Genomic DNA, 22,568 nt, shown 5'->3' with positions numbered 1-22,568 from the left:
AGATTTCTCAACCTCCTCTCTCTCATGGGATGTATGCATAACAATATGTCTTTCAAATGTAAGTATTCAGTATTATCAAGAACTTTAAGGATATAATCAACCATATACATGAAGTTGACAGAAGATAATTAGTAAGTTACAAGTTTTTACCTTTGACCTTCCTTCAATGCAGGGGTTGGCAAATTCCCATGAAGGGCCTAAATCTGGCCCATAAGCTACTTTGATATATCAATTTTAACTGAAACAGTCACACCCATTCATTTAACTATGGTCTATGGCTGCTTTTGTGTTACAATGACAGAATCTAGCAGTAAACTAAATGGCCCACAAAGCCTGAAATATTTGGTATTTTGCCTATAACAGAAAATGTTTATTGATCCTTTTTAAGGATTTCAAAAAACAATTAAAATTGAAAACAACATTGTCTTACATTTGATTAGCTTCACCACCTCCAAATGGTTTGAATGAGTCACCAGAGTTCCATTGACCTACAAGAAAATGAAAATAGTGTTTGTCAGATATATACTATTGAGACAATGGATACATACTCAAACTATAACAAAGTTACATCAAAACATGTACATATTACATTCAAATGCACTTTTGCCATTATTCTATAGTCAGCAACAAAATGAACAGGAAACACAAAACTAGTCTTTGATTTAAAGGAAATTACAACTTACTGTGACAAATGACAAAATATGCCATGAAACAGATTTACAAATACTTCCCGGTGAAGAACAACTGTTTTTAGGGGGGGGGGGAAACTCTGCTTTTAATTATCAGTTCACTGATTTTTTCAAAATTATAATAAATCAAAACATTATTAAAAAGTAATATTTCCATAATGATACACAATTTACTTTTAGTTTTCCAAATATGATCTAATCTTTACCATGAAAATTAATTTTCAGACAGGTTAAATGTAAAAAAAAGTTATGTAAAGCCTCCACTAAACCAAACAAATAAAGGTAAAAATATCAAACGTGGATTTAACATTAATATTTTTCTCTGATGAAAGTAATGTTAAAGTTGAAATATATCAGTGTATAAAAAAGAAGTAAAAGTGTACTCTCATGCAACCCAGATATGTCACTTTTAACTATGATGTTTAATCTTTGAGACACTCTTAACTAATGTACAAACACTTTATGGACAATACACATACATACACATTATAACTGCCTTTTTACTACCACACTGCAGATATCTTTCAATTTAAAAAAAAAAAAAAAAAAAAGGTATGGGTAGACCTAAACCATTCTTTCTAAAGGCTACAACTAAAATGTAATTTCTCCAACCCTCAGTTTATGCACAATTTAGATTGTTTACAAGATTTTGGTATGATAACAACAAAAACAATTTTCCTGTGCAAATATCACTTCATGTTTGCACACTTAACTTCTCTAGGTAAGTTTCTAAAACCAAAATTGTTAGTCAGCACTTATATACTTTCTTAAAGGTTTTTTAAATATGTACTCACTAAATTCTATCCAAACAGATTTAACCTAATTTATATTCATACTTATGAAAGCAGCCATTTTATCATGCTCAAACTATGCCAAGCGTGAATTGGCAATCTTTTAAATTTCCTGACAACCAAATATATTTTTCACTTATCACTATAATTTCAACTTCTTTATTATCACGTAGGTTGAAAATATCCTCATTAATATGCTATTTATTTCAATCACTTTATGGAATTGCCTGATGAAATTCTTTGCCCTTTTTTCTATTAGAATTATTATTTTCTTAGTAATTTAGAAGTGTTCTTTAAATTAAGGATATCATGTTATGTAATACATTCAAATATTTCTTTCCAAATTATTTTTGTAAAATATGTTTATGAAGTTTTGTAAAATATTTTGATTTTAGGTAAATGAGTCAATTGTTTCAGGAATAATTACTCACAAATCCATTCTATTTCTACTGGTCAGAATTCATGACCTGTTTTTGGACTCTCTATTGTGTTCTACTGAACTACATCTATATCAGGTCTACTTCTAGAATAGAACGATAAACTCAAAATTAATCTATACTCTCTTCTCTCATACACATAACACACTTTTCTCTTTAGCTTTTTTTTTAATGGTGCTGGGGATAAATCCAGGGCCTTGAGCACACTAGGCAAGCACTCTACCATTGAATTATAAGCTCCATTCCTCTTTAGCTAATCTTAAATCTTTACAAAGTCCATCTGTAAGAACAGTTTGACAAGTAATATACCACAATTATATACACATATATATAGGCTATAGATGCATTATATAATACATATAAGTTATATATATACACACACACACATACACTTGTATGTATACTTTATTTATTTATCTATTTATTTATTTATTTATTTTATTTATTTACTTTTTTGTGGTGCTGAGGATTGAACCCAGGGTCTTGTGCGTGGTAGGGCAAGCACTCTACAACTGAGCTAAATTCCCAGTCCTCTAAATATTTGATGAGACTTTCTTGCTAACACTTAATTTGGACAGAAATGATCTATACAACACAGTGAGTTATTCTCCTACTCAAGAACATATATAACTATTTATTCAAGTCTTTCATTATGCCCTTCAGTAAACAGACACATTAATTTAAAAATGAACGAAATAGGTTTTTATAGTTAACAGATCTATATATAATGTGCTACTTTTTATAAAAATCCTAGTGAAAAAAATATATAGCTAATACATGTTGTTTTTTAATCCTACCATGAGTTCTACAGTAGTCTTTTCCTTACCTTGATGATTCGATCACCTGTCTGTACTCCAGCCCGCATGGCTGCTCCATCTGTATAAAAAATTAATTACTTAACATGTGATTCACTTATATTCAATGATAAAAGAGGTAGTATAAAAAAGCAGTTAAAAAACACAGGCTTAAAGTTGGACTTGTTTGAATCCTGCTGCTGCCACTCACTAGTTGTGTAACTCAGAATTATTTTGTTTTTTCACTCTAAATCTCAGTATTACATAAAATATGGAAATAAAAAGTACCCATTTCAAATTACAGCACTCAACATAAAGTAGTATTCAATATATGGTAACAGCAAAAGGCGTTGTTATTGTTTTGGGAAAAAAAATTGATAGTTTTGAGTCCATTACCATCTTTCTCTTTATCCTTACCAAAATATCACTGGACTTATGAAGAAATGAGTTCTAGAAACTTCTTTGATGACACAAAGTGTCATGACCAAGGAGTCACATGATTTCTAAAACTAAGAACTGTTTTCTTTTTATGAAGTATAAAGAAATTCAACTAGGGTTAATTCATTCCTTAACACTACAGATAAATCTAGTATACAGTTCACATGACCTGCAATCCCTGTAATTATTCTATTCTGGACAAAAGACACTAAGTTTTTCTATTCTTACTATTTGCTCCCAAATAACAGAACTGTTTTTAAAATGCCTTGCCTTCTTTCACAGACTGTACGAAGACCGGATTGTCTCCACTGACTGTCAGCCCAAATCCATTGTCATCTTTCTGGATGATTACACAACGCTGAACAAGACCTGCACAAGATCCACAGGGCAAAGAGAGAGAAAGAGAAAACAGGGAGAAAAAGGCAATGATTATATGTTAGTAACAAACTGTTTTCAATCTACAGAAACATACATAGCTCATGAAACCCAGGTATAAAAAAAACATTAACCCATAAATAAAACAGATATAATATCACGAGATTCACAAACATTGGTTTCTCATTGGAGAAGTAGAGTAGAATTGTTCCAAGATTATAACAGTGATGGTAAACTGGAAAAGATAAAGTATTAGAGATGGGACAGTTAAAGAAGAGTCCATGCACATCTGTGCTAGTTATTTATAACATAAAATCCTATCCCACTGCCCTATACTCTACTTGGTGTTTTACCCAAAAAATCGAACACTATGGGAGATGAGACTAGGAGCGTCTTATGGAAAATTTCAGAGAAATCCAATATTAGCCTCAAGAAAATATACTCAGGAAAACAGCCTAGAGGAAGAAAGGAGGTACTTGCAGAATACCTGAAGCCATTCTCCCAAAAAGGAAAGAGAAAGGGAAGAGTTCAAAGGATAGAAAAACTCTGGCTCATAGAAAAATAAACACAAAGCTGGGCAGGGTGGCACATGCCTGTAATCCCAGCTATGTGGGAAGCTGAGGCAGGAGGATCACAAGTTTAAGACCAGCTTCAGCAACTTAGCAAGACCCTGTCTCAAATTAAAATATTAAAAGAGGGCTGAGGATATAATTCAGTATCAAAGTGTACCTTGGTTCAATTCCCCATACTTTGATAAACAAAGGGGGGGAAAAAAAGCAGAAAAGAGGGGTAAAGGTGCTGCCTAGTGGAACAGTACTTTCTTAGCATGCACAACTCCTTGAGTTTCAATCCCCAGCACCACACACACACACACACACACACACACACACACACATACGAAAATAAAAACAGGAAAGAGAACAAATCAATGAGTTCAACCTATTCTTTCATGTTTTTCATATACTTACCTGATTCCTGCAGGACAATCTGTCTTCCTTCTATTTAAATGGCAAATGAAAACTGTCCGTGGAAGGTGAGAGAAAGAGGGACCCAACCAAAGAAAGAGGAATATTTCAGACTAGAACCCTCATTAGTTATGTTTACAATGGATCAAATCTGAAGTTCCTAAACTCTGCAATAGACAAAGACTTACTATATATTTTCAGTTCACAATAAAAATAAATATATATAACATGTAAAATAATACAAAAAGATGATTAGAAAATCAAGATTTTTCTACCAAGAACCACAATCTTTTAAATAAATCTGATGTAAAAAGGATAGGTTTAAGATTGTATGTTAAAAATATATCCCTACCATTGTATATTCTTGCTGATAATGGTGCACTATGTTAATGTGAGCTTATGAAATACAAAAGACTGGAATAACAGGATCCCCAAGAACCTCAAACATACACCCCACACAAAAACTAATTTAAAACAGATCATGAGGGCTGCGCATGTAGCTCAGTGGTAGAGCCCTTGCCTAGCATGCACAAGTCCCGGGGTTTGATCCCCAGCACTGTGAAAAACAAAAACAAAACCAGACCATGAACCCAAAAGTAAAAGTTAAAACTTTCCGAAGAAAACACAGGAGAAAATCATCAAGATCCAAAGATAGGCACAGATCTCTTAGGAAAAAAAGAGAGAAAACTTGTAAACTGGTCTCAAAACTGAAAATATTTGCTATTTTAAAAACACACTAATACAAAAATGAAAAGTCAAGTCAAAGACTGGGAGAAATTTTTCACAATATAGTACAAATATCTGATAAAGGATCTATATTCAGATTTTATCTTAAAAGCAACTCTACAATTCAATAATGAAGACAAATTTTAAAAGAAGCAAAATATTTAAATAAACATATCACAGAGAAGGATATACCAATAGCCAAAAAGCATATGCAAAGGTGCTTAACGTCTTCCATCACTGGGAAAATGTAAATTAAAACCATGATGAAATTGTACCAACCAGAATGGCTGAAAATAAAAAGACTGATGATACTAAGTATTGGCAAAGATATGGAGCAACTGGAACTCTCAGAACATTGCTGGTTGGAGTGTACAAACCCTTGGGAAAACAGCCTGAAAATTTTGCATAAAGGTAAACATGCATTTACATATGACCCAGCAATTTCACTCCCAAGTAAGGAAAATTCATATCCACAAAAAAAGACTTAAATGCCCATCAACAGATGAATGGATAAGCATATTGTGGGTCTAGCCATAATGAAAAATTATTTAGCAGGGCAGGAGTTGTGGCTCAGTGGCAGAGTACTTGCCTAGCAAGTGTGAGGCACTGGGTTTGATTCTCAGCACCACATATAAATAAATGAATAAAATAAAGGTCTATCAACAGCTAAAAAAAAAAAAATTAAAGAAAAGAAAAATTACCTAGCAAGAAAAAAAAAATAAATAACTACTTATATAAACGACAAACATGGATAAATCACAAAAATATTATACTAATCAAAACAAGTCAAATACAAAAGAGGGTACACGCTATATGATTTCAATGCAAAAGAGAAAAAATAAGTAACAGAAACAAAAAGCAGAAATGTGATTGCCTAGGGGAGGAATGAGAATGACTACAAAGAGAAACAAAGAAACTTTCTAGGGTGATGGAAATGTTTCATATCTTAATGTATGGCATGAGTATATTCATTTGTCAATACTCTTCAAACCACACACTTAAAAATTAGTGATTCTTATTTTACCTCAATAAAACTGGTCTTCAACATTAAACAACATGTTAGACATCACTCTAGAGATTACTAAGTACTAAGCAGTATTTGTTTTCACAAATTCACCACTCCCACAAAACAGTAAATTGTAATGGGGATGAAGAGAAATGAACTATTAGAATTCAAACTTTTTCATCTGTTCAGTGTTACCTCCTTCAAGTAATGAGAAAAACACAAATCAGATGGGCATAAACTATATAAAGTTTTAAAAGCATTCTTTATAATTTCTAGTAAATAAAGTAAACAGCATCAGAGGACCTCAAAATAGAATAAAAGTAATTTACAAAACTTTTGTATTTGGGAAACATAAATATCTCATGACCTCCTTAGTAGTTATATGAAATTTCAAAACAGGTATTTTGACTTTAAATAAAAATCAAGGCAATTATAACACTGAATATGTAGATCTTCATATTATATCCATGCTTTCCAGTTCTCCTACCCCACCTTACAAGAGCTAAAAATCAATAAATTAAAGGTTTCTATTACTGGTGGTTACTGTACTAAGCCACATGGGTTCCTTAAGCATAATTTTTTCAGGTACCTGTAGAGAAAAGCCTGCCTGTAAAAGATTAGGGAACAAGGTAGTTAGAGTTCAGGATTTTGCTATGTTTGCATATTTTGCCTGAATATAATATATATAAAGTACTTGGCTCAATGCTTGACAAATATAAAGGGTTCAGAAATGTTAGCTCTTATTTGGTTATGATGGGGAGTTTCCTGCTCAGAAATATATTATTCATCTAGCTGGGCATAGTGGGTACTCCTAAAATCCCAAAGACTCAGGAGGCTGAAAGCAGGGAGGTCACAAGTTCAAGGCCAGCCTCAAGAACTTAGTAAGGCCCTAAGCAACTAAGGGAGACCTTGTCACAAAATAAAAAATAAAAGATAAAAAGGGCTGGGAATATAGCTGAGAAAACTACCAGTTCAAAAAAAAACAAATGTATTATTCATCTATCCATGTCTCCATTAAAAATCAAATATGAAAATTTTTATATTAATATACTGCAATCATTAATGCAAATGATCCTTAAGACAATCAATCCCCATTCATGTCTTTGTCTAAGTTTTGTTTTGACAAGGAAATTGGATGGGGAAGAAAGAAAGATAAATTTAAAGAGTAAGGCTTCTTTTATAGTCCGTTTTACAAGATGAAAGACAGCAAGAGATCAACAAATCACATCCTCTTAAAAGCTCTTCCTAGGGCTGAGGATGTAGCTCAGTATCAGGGTGTTTATGTAGCATGCGCAGGGCCCTGGGTTCAATCCCTAGTACTGTCAGGAAAAAAACACAACCAAAAAACTTTACCTAAATATCCTCTTATAAACTCCCCCTGCATCTCTTTTCACTCCTTCATATCACATCATTTTCACTCAACATTGATTGTATTTGTTTTTATTCCCTTATTATTATATACTCCAAGAGTGCAGAGTGCTATATCTTGTTCACTATCTTCCCTCAGAAATTGACATGTATTCTGGCACAGAAGAAATTTTTTAAAAATTGCTAATGAATTAATGAAATTCAGAAAAGTACAGGAGTCTAAAGATGAGTGAAAGCTCAGAAAGGGAAGCAATTAAAGAGAAAAAAATGTCAATTATTTTTACAAATACATCTAGGGTCCTAAGAGGCTGCTAAGGATTAATATTTTAGAATTACTGTATACAGTGTAACAGAATACTATGAACTTGCTTTCTCCAATTCATTATGGTTTCAGTCTGATAAACTTCTCTCTTAATTTTACATCAAGGAGATGAGGAGGTACAAAGGGATAAAGAGAAAAAGGGGAAAAAACTAAGCACACATTTATTCATCTTTCTCTTTCCCCATTCCCAACGTATGATTCACTTTTGTCATTCTAAGCCTACCTGCTAATCTAAGACTCTAGAGTACTTCAACACTAAGAGTTACTAGACCTCCATAAAAAGAAAGAGCTTTACACTTTACACACACAACCAATTCAGAATCTGTGGATTTCAAATTAATGATACTATTTTGTCCTGTTAATTTGTGTCATTTGCATAAATTTAGATTTGTGGTTCAGAATGAAGGGAAAACTAAGTCATCTTTTATTCATAATTCAGAAATCCAGTCTCTCAAATGGTCAGTTCTATGATGTTCCCTCCCACTCAAAATCAAATCACATGTTTTTCTTTGTTCTAGAGACATGATCTACTTGTAGAACAGAAGCCATTTTGATCCACTTCAGGAGAAATTTCACCCTCTGTAATAATGAAATCATCAGCATTGACTAAATTATTACATCACAGAAAGGTCCTTGACCAAAAAACCTACCTCTTTTGTTTTAGCAAATTTATATTGAGTATTCATCTACTAGTTAGTTAACACTGCAGTCTGCAGGTGCTATAAAGACAAAACTACTAGAAGTCTTTGCTCTCAACATAAAATTTTTAGCAGGGAATGACAATATTGAAACAAATAAACACTGACAATATCTAAATAAAAAGAGTATGGTATGGACAAGAGGCCCTGTATGTCATAAGAGAGAATAAAAGTGGAGAGTAAAAGTGGTGGCTAACACCAAAATAGACATTTTTGAATTTCATTAATTAAAAAATCCTTGAACTAACATTTTTCATTTTTACTTTTTCTGGTTTTCACTATAAATATAGTCCATGGTTTTATTTTGCTGCTAAATCCCTCACTATGATAAAAGTTTATCAATCTAACTATCATACAAATGTATGTTATCTCTGAATGAATTTTACAAGGTCATACAAACACTTGATATAAGCTGTATCCCAAAAGTTTGTACAGAGACAGGCAGACACAGAGTACATTTAAGAGAAGACAGTAATAAGGCTTCAACTTCCTTGAAACTTTTATTATAGTAATATTTTTTCACCCCTGTGGTTCTTGGTGCCACATGAAGATTGGTTCACAGGTATCTAATTTTTTAAGTGCATATGGGGTATTGGTAAGTGTATCTCTTAATGCACTTATCAAAAGGTACTGCAAATCTTTCTTTTGTACTAGACTGAATGTGTAGAAAGCAAGTACAGTCTCCTATTGTTTATATTCCTATTCTTTAGCATAGTGTCTGACATATAATAGGTGTTCAATAAAGAATTACTAAATAAATCTGAATTAATTTTATATAAAAGAAATTTGAAATAAAATCATACTCAGTCTTTTTAAATTAAAAAACAAATCCTAAAGACCATGCACAGTAAATAAATAAATTCTGTAAGAACACTAATTAACCTCTGGCCTGGTAAAATTCCAACAAAAACAATTTGATCCTCCATTAACCCCAAACTGACCCCTCTACTTAAAAATTTTTCTTTAATTTCTGTCTTAATATTTCTCCTAGAGCTGATAAACTGATATCATGCTTATTCTCAGTGAAATAGAGATATCCTGCCATGTTTACATAAATTATCCCTTCCTAAATTTTATATGCCTTTCATAACAAAGGCAATTTTTGGGGGGGGGCGGGGGGAGCTGGGAATTGAACCCAGAGCCTTGTATTTGCAAGGCAAGCACTCTGCCAACTGAGCTTTATCCCTAGACCCAAGGACAATTTTTTGTTATAAATATGTGGCATATGAAACCAACACAAAGACTGTTTCTTACTCAGTATGTAATTACCAATGATAATATTTTGAAGATGAAAGAAAAAGTAAGTCTTTATAATGTTTTAGAGGAAGAAAAAGTAATAAATATGTATTTTGAAAAATTTAAGAAAATATTATCATATTTCACTATAGTATATTCCTAAAAAAGGGTCACAGCTATATTGCCAGAGAATAAATTAATGAAAACGGAGTGTTAAACATGTAAGGCAACATGCTAAATCTTCCATACTACATTCACTTTAGAGAGCACACATTAGTCTTTCTTCACCTTTTATTTTATTACATGATCAAACTTCTCTAAGTCTCACCTCTTAAGAATTAGCTTCAGGGAAGGGTGTGGAGAAAAACCATGTGCAACCTAATAAAAACAGCTCATTTTTAAACTGCTGCCAGACATACATGTTTTATGAGTAAGACCTGAGATAATCCTTTGATTAAGAAGCTTCTGCATTCTAAATGCACAATGCTGCCAGAAAGAGGAGCCTCAAGTTCCAAGTATACTGATTTCGTTATTTTAGACTACTTTCAGAAATAAGTTGCTTTTCTTTTCTTTTCAGGGGGGCACTACTGGGAATTGAACCTTAGGTACACTCTACCACTGAGCTACATCCCCAGCTCTTTTTTATTCTGAGACAAGAGTCTCACTAAACTGTGAGGTTGGTTTCCAACTTGTGATCCTCTTGTCTAAGCCTCTGGAGTCACTGGGATTACAGGCATGAACTACCACACCCAGCTATAAGTCTCTTTTCTATGTTATATTTTCTTCTACTTTATAGTTTTTCATAAGTGAAGAAAGAGCCAATTAAGATGGGCTAAGATGTATTCTATCAATTCTGTATACTAAAATACTTGATTTCAAATTCAGCAATCATTCTTTTGAAATGCATTTAAGAAGTACCTCTCCAAAGAGCCAGGCACTATAGGAGATGCAAAGATAAATACAGATGCAAACAACTAGACACGAAGTAGGATGTCAAATCCAGAAACAACAAAAGTAGCTGAGCAACCTCATAAAAGCCCTGTAAAAGATGCAATATTGTTTGACAGATGAAACTGTTTGCATTTATAGTATATAACAAAATTTTTAAAGTATATACAAACTGTGGAATGGTTAAATCAAGCTAATTAACAAACGTATAACTTCACATGGTTACCATTTTCTGGTAAGAACACTTAACATCCAGTCTCTGCATTTCTCAAGAATATAACATACTATCATTACTCATGAGGAACAACAGACTTCTTAAACTTATTCCTCCTACTTAGCTATAATTATGTATCAGTATTTGAACTGAGCCTCAAAGGATGGATGGAATTCTAAGTTACAGGACATAAACCAACCAACCAAGACAACAGGATAAGAACTGAGCAAAGGAAGAATATCAAGACATATTTGGAACATGCAAAATTCGGAAGACAGTCCGGTACCTTTAGGTGAATACTAGTAGATTGAGGTAGAATGATAACTTAGAAACAAATTATTACATATCTTAGTAACTATCTGTACTTTACTAACAAGTGAATGACCAAATCCTTATTTTAATAATATTAATCTCACAAGTCAAGGCAGAATAAAGAATAGAGGCAAGGAAGTAAATCAACATGAAACTGAAGTGAAACAAAGTTATAAACCTATTTAAAAAGTCTAATGGCATGGAAAACTGAACAAGGCAGTGGGAATGGAATCAAAGTGAGGGATAAAAAACACTGTGATGGTATAAATGAGGTGGTCTGGCAAATATTTGAAAACAGGAGACAAAGGAAATAAGAAGTAAAAGATGACTTCAAGGAAATAAGAGGAAGTAAATGGAAGAATTATAGTGTCATTAAAAGAATTAGGTAAATCAAGAGGAAGATTGATCTGTGGTCATTCTGAATTTGAAGGACACTTAGAGTGAAAGTATACCACAAACAGTTAAAACGTGATTGGCAGCTGGAAAAAGGATTAGGAATGGAAACTTGGGTAACACCTACAGTATAAGACAACAGGGAAAAAGCAACTGAGTAAACAAAGACAAGACAATTAACAAAGTAGGAAACAAAAGGACAAAGAGGAAAAAAAAGCCAGATTGATGAAATATAGAAACCAAGTAAAAACAACTGCATCGCCAAATGGCTCAGAAGGAAGGTAAGAACTGAGAAAAAGCTAATGGATTTTCAAGTAGGATGTCTGGGTTCAGCTTTCAGATAGCATGAGTTCAGAAGTCAGATTATAAAAAGTTAAGAAGTGAATGGGTTATAACACAGAAGGTTCATGTAAAATGTCTTTCCTTGAGACCCTTAAGTATCTTTTCTACCCATACTAACTGCGCAGAGTCTATATAAGTCTATCTACACAGTTGATAAAACATTCATAACATCAAAGAGTTACATTAGCAAACTAACTCTGATCAATTCATCTGTCTGAGGAATACTTTTTGAGCACCAGTGGCTCAGTTCCTTCCAAAAAAGGTATTTTGAGGGTTCTTAAGGAGCCACACCTTACTTACTGACTACCACTTAAAATGTTTCTATTATTACCAAGCTAATGGCATGTCTGGACTAGTGTAATATTCCTATCACTGGTAAGGAAAATATTTGTATAATATTTCTTGTCATAGATTCCTAAATTTTTACTCTCATCCAAAGCAAACAAGCTTCTGCATACAAACCACAGATCTAGGAAAATGGTGAGGGAGATGAAACACACTACAAAGGCTACTATGAAAGACTGGTGCTATCAGGATAATGCTGATGTTGATGTTCCCAAGGAGAGACTACACCATAGGAAGCTCTTTACATGCAACAGAAAGAAAGGCTAAAGGAATTGGGAAGTTATATTTCTTATTTGTTAGAAGCCATTGATATTTAGGAGGGGAAAAAAGTATATAAGTTTGACATGCTACAAGGCCGTGTATACATTTCCTGTTGAACTACACAGAAATAGCCAAGTAAAATCTATGGCTTATGTATCTAATGTAGAAGCATTAACTGACTTAGAACAAAACACTGAGCCTTCATAATATTAAACAGTGTTATATATTATGGGTTCAACTGCAGGTAGATGTAAACTGTCAAATGTTTTAAAGGGGGAGGGGCAGTTCCATATAAGTTTTCCTTTCTATATTTCAAGCTAGGAAATACCTACATCTGGGTAAACTTCCATTTGATCGACTTTTGGCTCTATTAGAAAAGACCTGGTCTTCCTTTGAGGCCAAATTTGAAATTTTCCTGAACAGAAGCAAGTTAGTCTTTCAGAGATTATTTTAAAAGTCTTAATGCCAGGTAATACCTCTCCTATTCACTTTTCTCAAAAAATGTATTAGGTGCCAAAAGAAGTGAGGTAGGCAGGTAAAACTGCAAAGGAAAAGGATATATCTACAAATCTGATTCATTGTATCTTTGGATACAATTTGAAAATATTAGTGTTTTTCACATCTGTTACAAAAGTTGACCATTAAGGTTAAATTTGCTCTTTGTGAAGATTATTTTTAAGTTATCATTTTGAAACTTTCCCATTCAGAATAAGCTTCAGGGAAATTTCTGAAAGGCACAAATTCTTCAAGCATGAAAATAAAATACTTCTGTATTTTTGCTATTATGGATACATTCTATAAGAATGACTTTTCCAGGTGATGAAGCAATTAAAAATAAACAAACATTCCACAGATATGCTAATACAGTAATATACTTAGAGGAAAAGACTTAATTGCTTAAATTCTACATAATCCAAATAGCAAATAAGACATGGTAAGAAGATGCCAAGAAGTCAAAGCCCAACCATGTTATTTGGAGAAACCAGACCCAACATATTAGAGACAATCACTTTCCTAACATACACAAGATGAAGACAAGATGGGAAATGTGGCCTATTCTTAATCTTCAATGTTAGTTTCTAACAATCTTAAGCTTCCACATCACAGCCACATTAGAACCCCAGGCTCCCTTTCCCTGCAGTAGGTCATGCCATGCAGAGCAAACACAAGAAAGGCTGCAGTTATAAAAAAAAAAAATGAAACAGCACGAAGCAAGCTCCAAAGGTGCAAGGCTGAAGTAGCTACATTAGCTTACCATAGATCTCCGATCTACTCTCCTCTGAACTAGACTTTGTCTTCTTGGAGGAACTATCTGCACAAGAGCGGGAGAAAAGGAGAGATATAGAAAATATGGAGACCAATGTAAGGGGAAAAATTCATGGGGAAAAAAAGAATGAATCATGATCAAGTTAAATCGTGCAAACAAAGTATGAACATCACAGATGATAGCACTTATTAGAATAGTCATGAATAGCACAGGTAATGACATATTTAAAGATTTATCAAAGAAAAGACAGTGCAATAAAAATACAAACAAACACATGAATAGTCCACAAAATACATCATCTGTAATTGTAGAGATGACAAAAGCACTAAAAGCTATAAATAATCTCATTATGAAGTACCATACCTCTTTGCTAAATCTGTCTTGGGCATATCACAGAGGAACAATATAGAATAAATTTAACAAGACTATAATATTTTAATGAATAAAGGGAAGAAACTTATGACTGATTAGCACGACAATTATAACTAATATCAGTGAAAGGCTCTGAACCCCATGACTTCAAAATTAGGTGTCAGATAGAGAATTCTCTCTCTACGGAGATCCATAGCGGACAATATTATTCCCACTTCCAAAACCTCCTTAATCAATGACTGAGATTACCCTTTACCTACTATCCAAGATGAAGGTAAACTATTACCTATCCACTTCCTAGTTTTCTTAGATAATATTTATGTTTTTAAAAGAGCAATACATGTTAATATGAAACATTTTAATTATATATATTAAGTATTTAAAATTACATTTCTAAATAAAAATATCTTAAACCACATTATATTTTTGTGAGATGACAGCATTTACTTGCTTTATCTTTTGTCATAGGACATAGAACTAAAAATAATGTCATCAAAGAACATATATCGATTTCAAAAGACAAAAGCAAAATTATTAAGCAATTTTTATAAATCAAATACTTAGTTTACAAGGAGAAAGTAAAAGGGAAAGCCTATATTTTACAAGAGAAGCTCAGTCTATATGCATAGCATTAAGAATACAAATAAAATCTACTAACAAGAAAATTCTAGAAAAGATTAACACTACAGAGGTTGAAGACAACAAGCTCCCTGAGGTCATACCAATTTTTGACTGAAGAAAAGGGGATTTCTGATCATTTGTTTACACTAAAAGAGATAATCTTTACATATGTAAAGTTGCATTTTTCTCTAATATTCAAATTCCCTATGATCATAAATGAATTTTTCAATGACTCCAGAAGCTTGTAGTTGTTGTTATAACCTTGATTCTATGACCACCATTCATACCATAATTCATCTTTTTTTTTTTTTTTTTGGTGGTACTGGGAATCAAACCCAGGTCTAGGGCATGCAGGAGAGCACTCTATAGCTGAGTTACATCCCTAGCCCCATGATTCATCTTAACAAAATTCCTTGGTGTGACCCAAATCTCCAAATATAATATACCCATTTCTTTTACCATCATGATTTTTAAAATCTACAATGATGTTTCCATAGTGGAATCTATAGTGCTAAAAGTCAAAAATGCAGGCATTCCTATAGAATGCAAAGATTTGATATTGTATACCTGGAGTGTACAGAGAGTACAACAGATCAAACAAATACTCTTGAGTGCTTCAGGTAGCTTCAACAGTATTATTTTCATATTCATTAGTCTCAATATTCTTAGAAAAACAGCTAGTGTTTTTACCTGTGGGATCAAAATCATGTGATGCACTGCGTTCAACTTTCTGCTTCTTATCTGTTGGTGACTCTCGGTTCAAAATACTTCCATGCCTAAATTAAATCAAAACAACCAAATGTTTACAATAAGAAAAGCATTAGAATAAAAACTTAACTTAAAAATCCCAAAAGCATATCTTACAAAGAAAACTCGGAAAATCAGTTTACTTTATACAGCACCATAAGCCTCTCTAATTTATATTTTTCAAGAGATTTTAAAATCCAATCTATACTATGCTTTTTGTGTGTGTGTGTGTGTGTGTGTGTGTGTGTGTGTATGGTGCTGGGGATTGAACCTAGGGCTTTGTGCATGCAAGGCAAGCACTCTACCAACTGAGCTATACTATGTTTAAAACACAGTCTACTTGTTATAAAAGTGCTTCAAATAATAAAAATAGTATTCATTATTAAATCTATTTTATTCTTAGAAAATAATTGCTTATAGTTCTTTAGTGGTTTTCACAGGTTAATAACTATCATTTCCATGTAACAGATAAGAAAACAGTGTCTAAAAGGAATAAACACATTCCCTAACCCTATATATACATCTATATGTACGTATATCTGCGCACAAGCGCACACACACACTACGGTCAAGTTCAAAATCACCCTACAAATACAGCACGCATGAGAACAGTTAATAAAAACCAAACTTAGGCAAGCCTCACTTTAAGCCTGCCTACATAGTTCTGGCCATAGAAATCTTAGCCAACCATCTTCAGGCCCAATATGACACCAGAATTATTATTCTTTCTAGGGTCTAGTCAATTATACTGATCAGATAATGGTTAGACAACTATGACACATATACTACTAATTAATTGCAATGCCAAGGTTCGCAATGGTATCCTGGATAATGTTATCAGTAAAAATGGTAAACATACTATAATAATTAGGAGTGACATATTACATTTAATATAATATTTATGATAATAATTAAGATGAGAGAGAGAGAGAAGAGATGTCTCTTCCCCAGGAAATGAATAAATATATAGATGTAAACACAAATCTAAACATTTTGAATATTTTTATTTATTGTCTTAAAGTAATTAAGACTAAACCAGTACCAAAAGTTCATTAAAGGTAGTTAAATTACTAAAGTGATAAAACATACCCAAACTAGCAATCCATTTTCACCTTACAAGCAACTCACAATTCAGAACAGTCACAAGCAGATTTTAAAATTATCTCTCTTCACAGGGAGTGACCTTAAGTATCAATTTGAACAAACTTTTTAAATGCTTATATTAAAAACACTGAAAATACTATCAAAACAATGCTGTTCCAGAAAAAATACACAACACCTATTATACTTTAAATTTGTGAATCATATGAAATTCTTTATTACTTAAATCCACATTCTCAAAACTTGTAAATATCCCTAGAATTTCAAAGGAATGCTTTCAATTAAAATTTAACCTAAACTTTAGTATAAGAGCAGTGAAAAACTTACCTTATAGGTTTTTTGAGGGGAAACCTAAAAGAGAAAAAAGAAAAAAAAAAAAAAAAAAAAAAGGATGTCTGTAATTACTTTGCTGGTAAGATTCTATTATTAAAATTATTAATTATACTAAACCAGAATAAGAATTTTAAATCTTATGTTAACTTTCCTAAAGTAAGATTCAACAAACAGGTAGAGTAAGAAGTTTGACACCATTTTTAAATTTTCTTAAATTGTAGGTGCATTAACCACCAGTTGCCCCTGAGAATAGCTTCTTTTTAAAAATCCAGTTTAGGGCTGGCATGTAGCTCAGTGGTAGACCACATGCTAGCATGTGCAAGGCCCTGGGTTCCATCCCCAGCAATGCCAAAAAACAACAAAAAAGATAATCCAGTTTAGCAGTTAACAGTAAATGCTAAATTTAGTGAGGGCTTACTAGCTAGCTGCTAAGCACTATTCTAAATTCTTCCTATATATTATCTTGCTTAATCCCCAACAAAACAGCCAAGGCAAAAATAAACATTTTACCATTAAAATACTAAAATTAAGTTTCCCTAGCAAGGAAAATTCCCACTTTCCAAAATATATGGATGCTGATTATTGCACTATGGATCTGAATCTACCCTTTGATTAAGGTTAAATCATAGAAGTTAAGCATAGTGGCACACACCTATAATCTAGTTATTTGAGAGGCTGAGGCAGGAAGATTTCAAGTTCAAGGTCAGTCTAGCAACTTAGAGACCCTGTATCAAAATAAAATTTTTTAAAACCTGGGATACAGCTCAGTGGTAGAAAGCTTGCCTAGCATGTGCAAGGCTCTGGGTTCAATCACTGGTATAGCAAAAAAAAAAAAAAAAAGATCCTCAGTTATTAATGTTATATGTTTAGCTTTACTAACAGAATTCTTATTAATTATCCCTAGAATACTGTCAGCTATTAAAATACATTCTAGCCAGGCATGGCAGCACATGCCTATAATCCCATTTACTCAGGAAGCTAAGACAGGAAGATCACAAGTTTAAGGCCAGCCTGGGCAACTTTGAGAGACTCTCTTTCCAAATAAACTAAGAAGGGCTAAGGATATAGCTCAGTAATAGAGTGTTTGCCTAGCATATGTAAGGCCCTGGGGTTTGATCCCCAGGAATGAATGAATGAATGAATGAATGAATGAATGAATGAATGATTTATGTATGTATGTATGTATTTAAAGTTCCAAAAGTAAAATGCAAAGGATTCTTCTTCGTTTTCTTTTGTTTGTTTTTCTGAGAATTCTGTGAACTTCAAGAACCAAAGCATTTCCTCCTGGTTGTCTTTCTTTTAAAGAAATACTATAGAGACTTCTTGATAAGCATTTGATGCTACCCATAAACACTAAGTCAAGTATCTTCTCATTATTCTGTTGATACTCCTTTCAGAGTAAAGATTATTTTGTTAGTAACAACAATGCTTTACTAAGAACATCAATAAAAATGGGGTTTTAAAAAAAAAAGGCTACTAGTAAAGACAGCTACAAACACAAAGCAACGATACTTTGACGACTATATTTTATTTGGCATGGAGGTAGTACTGTTTTTTAAAACAAACAAACAAACGAACAAACCCTGAAAGATAAATTTAATTACAATTCCCTTTAACTCCTATTTAAATCAAAAGTGATCCACAGAAAAAGATAAGGAATCTAAAAACTTCCCTAAAAAGTGATGGCATGTTAACACACAACAAATTCAGTGGTAAGAAGAAAAGGGGTTTCTGGGACAAGGACACCACTCTAGGGAACATACCCATTATAAAAGACAACCAAATCTTCAGAAATAGAAGTTTCTGTGTAGTCCAAATATGCTTGTTGGGAGGGTGTGGGAAGGAATGGAAATGTTTTTTAATTGAGAGATGTGTACACAAATTGGCAAAAAAAAAAAAGGATTTCCAACTGATCTGCAAAGGATAACACACTTGCAGTTATCAACTTTAGCTAACCACTCTGCCTCATAGCATTATAACAACTCCTTCCCTAGAACAATGCTACTTGCGTCAGGATCTGCAACATCCAGGGGGATTGGCAAAGAATCCTGGAAGTTCCCAGATTATTGACGGTAACCCAGTTTCCTGAACTATTTTCTCTTACAGGGTAATGGAAAAGGAGGATAAAGAGACAACAAAACTGGAACAAAAAGATAAAGCACAAGGGCCATCACAATACAACTTGCTTATCATAATTGACTTACTACATTCATAACAGACAGATAAAAAGAATTTTTCAAATAAAATATTTTAAATCAAAGTATTTTTTCTTTAATCACTGAATTCCACTTCCAAATATATGCAAAAACAAATATGCACATAAAATATGTACATATATTCAAACATATATGCATATATACATAACACTGACAAGAGCTTATTTCACTGTCTACTTCAGATAAGAAAATTGAGACAGGGCTGCGGGTATAGTTCGGTTGGTAGAGTGCTTGCTTAGCATGCACAAGGCTCTGGGTTCAATCCCCAGCACCACCAAAAATAAAAAAAAAGAGAGAGAGAAAAAGAAAAAGAAAATTGAGACAATCCTATAGTTTTGTAAAATTTCTACCAGCTTCTGAATACTAAGATAGAGATGAAATCAGACAGCCAGAAATAGAAAACCAGAATCCCCAAGAAAAGCCTGGGGCCAGAGTTGCAGATTTGATTCATCAACCTATTGATGGTTACAGAAATTTGCAACAGCAAGTCATAAAGAAAACTGCTAAGGTGCAAATCCAGGGGAGCTGGGTAGGGAGAGGGGACTAGCATCAGCAGGATTGAGAATGATGAACCAGAAAAGAAAAGGGGCCAAGGGAGAGAAGATAATAAATACTACCTAATGCCACACAGGCACATCTGAAGGCTAAAAAGTGGCCCTGATCAACATCAGTCATATAATACAAATATTGGAGAACAAAATCCTGTATTCTCAAGTGCTTGTCCACAGTCTCATCAGAAGATCTCCTTTGTTTATGTATCTGCCTGGAATAGCTGTATTTGAATGGTGACATAACATTAGAAGCGTACCTAGTGAAACTGTATCTGGCTTTTGAATTCAGTAGATCAGACAAAGGGAATGAAGGGAAGGGAGTGGGTACAGGAAAAGGAAAGATGGTGGAATGAATCTGAAATAATTTTCCTATGTACATATATGAATACACCATAGTAAATCCCACCATTGTGTACATTCATAAGAATGAGGTCCTAATTAGAATAAGATATATTCCATGCTTATATATCAAAATGAATTCTGTCATGCATAACTAAAAGGAAAATATCAGGTTAAGTACACAATGAGTATACTTGTATATATTTATAGGTGTATGCATTTTTCTAGATATCAAAGTCAAAATACCAATATAAAGAATCATGATGAAAAAATGGAAAGTATCAAGAATTTGAGTCACTGAGATCAAGGGGACTAGATGTCCTTACTTTTAATTTCCTATTTAAAGCATAGTTGTATCCCAGAAATCCCAAACAAGGACCTGAAATGTTCAGAATACATTCCTTCACTAGAATCAGAATGCACTTTCCTTGTTAGCTTTGAGCTCTAATATTGAAGTTCAAGGCAGCCATACATTAGAGGTCTTCCCAAATTTTGTATTTTCACACCCCTCTCAATATGTTATTATGGTGTAGAGGGAAATGTGATTGGTAATTAATTATCTAATAAATAATGAATAGAAAAGTAAAGCTTCCCTTTCAACTAGGTTTAACTATTTGTGCGTGTACATGTGTATGGGATGGAGGGGTTGGTTTTATAACTGGGATATTCCTCTAAGATTAAAGATTATTAAACAGAATTTTTCTTCTCAATTAAAAACTTCAAAGGGTCATTAAGTTTTTGTGCTGTCACATATTTGCTTGTAATAAACCATCTACAAGAAATCGTATTTTTTAACAAGCAAAGAACTAGCTTTTTGACAATACTCCAGTGAAAAGTGCTATCACACTCAAATTTTTAACCTTCTCTTTCTCCTCCAAGGGATTAGAAATATTCCCCATATTTTTAGTTTTTATAGGAAATTTGGGAATATGGATGGTTCTTTTTAATAAGGGGTGACTGAAATGAGGGAGACATGGTTAAAGAAATTTTACCTACATTGAATAGTGGTTGAGATTATTAGTAACCAAACAGTGTTAGCTACTAAATTTAGAATTATTAAGAATTGCACTGTAATAAACATCCTGATTTGAGTGATGTTGTAATTAATGTGTGTGTGTTTGGCAGCAGGAAGGCAGAGAGGCTCTACCTTCAGATCCATGAAATATAACACCATTTTATTGGAATCTATACCAGTGAGGAGAATTACTAGACAGAAAAACTGCACAGTAAATAACAATTAAGCTAACGAAAAACTGCAAATTAGATAACTAGGCTAATCCTAACAGCATTCATAAAAATGTTGCTACATATCAGTGCAGAAGTCAGAAGTGGGCAGGGTGGGATTGGAATAAATATTATTATTTTAGTCAATCAAAATTCCATGTAATTTCAAGGACTTGGGTCCAGGGAACTCCTCAGAAGATAACATAAATGAGTTCATATTCTAGTTTCACAAATTAATAGGAGCTTAAAATTACAAGTTACTTAACCTCTCTAGGCATCATCTATAAAGCAAAGGTAATATTAGTACTTACCTCACAAATTTGTTTTGAGGATTAAATTAGAAAATGAAAAACACTGCCTAGCAAATAACATGCCATTTAATTATTAACTATTAGGAAGAACAAAAAATCTGACCACTAGTGGGATGAATTCAAACGAAATAGAAAACTCAAAGACTAACAATATTCAAAATGGGTTTTCAGTAAATTTATAAAATGTACAGAAAAGCAGAATTCAAAGCCAGTGATGAAAACCACAGATTTAACTCACCAAGTTATAATACATAAATTTACATCAATACTCAAGTTAAACTTTCCACCTGCCACAGAGTTTAAAAAAAAAAAAAAAAAGATCAGGTTAAAATCTAAATCTTAATTTTCCTGACAGGTAGCATCAGTAGTTGTTTTTTTTTTCCCCCCCAAACGTGAAACTGTGTTGACCATACCCACCACTTATTAGCAAAGAAGTTCATTATATCCTCATTGCCTTTAAAATAGCAAGACTGAATGATTAGGACATTCCATGGATTAGATCTTTATCTATAAAATAATTTAAAAAGCCTAACGTATAATACTTCAAATTTGGAACTAAATCAGAATCTGAACCAGCTTGATCTAGTATCATGTCATTTTCCACAAAATAACAAAAGAGCTAAAAGAGTATTTGTCTGCAAAACATATAAAGTACAGGGATTTAGCATACAGAACCAATGCAAGTTGAACTGTTAATTCAATCTTTAGATCTATGGACAGTAAGATCACAGAACAAAGAATAGTAAACGACCTCCACCCACCCAACAACAAAAAAAATGTCCTTAATACTTTCATCACCTACACTTTATAACTTGTCTGTCCCGCC

General features: G+C 33.0%; 1 protein-coding gene across 7 annotated transcripts in view; it reads right to left on the bottom strand.

Annotated features, from left to right (window-relative positions):
• Arhgef12 (Rho guanine nucleotide exchange factor 12) overlaps positions 1 to 22,568 on the bottom strand; it is a 140,432-nt gene that overhangs the window by 57,421 nt on the left and 60,443 nt on the right. For 3 of the 7 annotated variants that reach the window (XM_047515997.1, XM_047515990.1, XM_047515992.1), the window contains exons 2-7: positions 17,096 to 17,119; positions 15,611 to 15,696; positions 13,916 to 13,972; positions 3,420 to 3,518; positions 2,744 to 2,793; positions 431 to 488 (exon numbers count right to left, since the gene is read on the bottom strand). In XM_047515997.1, the coding sequence (XP_047371953.1) occupies positions 431 to 488; positions 2,744 to 2,793; positions 3,420 to 3,518; positions 13,916 to 13,972; positions 15,611 to 15,696; positions 17,096 to 17,119 (374 nt within the window). The remainder of the gene's footprint in view (positions 1 to 430; positions 489 to 2,743; positions 2,794 to 3,419; positions 3,519 to 13,915; positions 13,973 to 15,610; positions 15,697 to 17,095; positions 17,120 to 22,568) is intronic. The other 4 variants (XM_047515994.1, XM_047515995.1, XM_047515993.1 and 1 more) reach the window with 3 other exon arrangements.

Source organism: Sciurus carolinensis, chromosome 11 (assembly GCF_902686445.1).
Source record: "Sciurus carolinensis chromosome 11, mSciCar1.2, whole genome shotgun sequence".
NCBI lineage: Eukaryota > Metazoa > Chordata > Mammalia > Rodentia > Sciuridae > Sciurus > Sciurus carolinensis.
The sequence above is the reverse complement of the archived record's forward strand: the minus strand, read 5'-3'. Positions and strand labels throughout refer to the sequence as shown.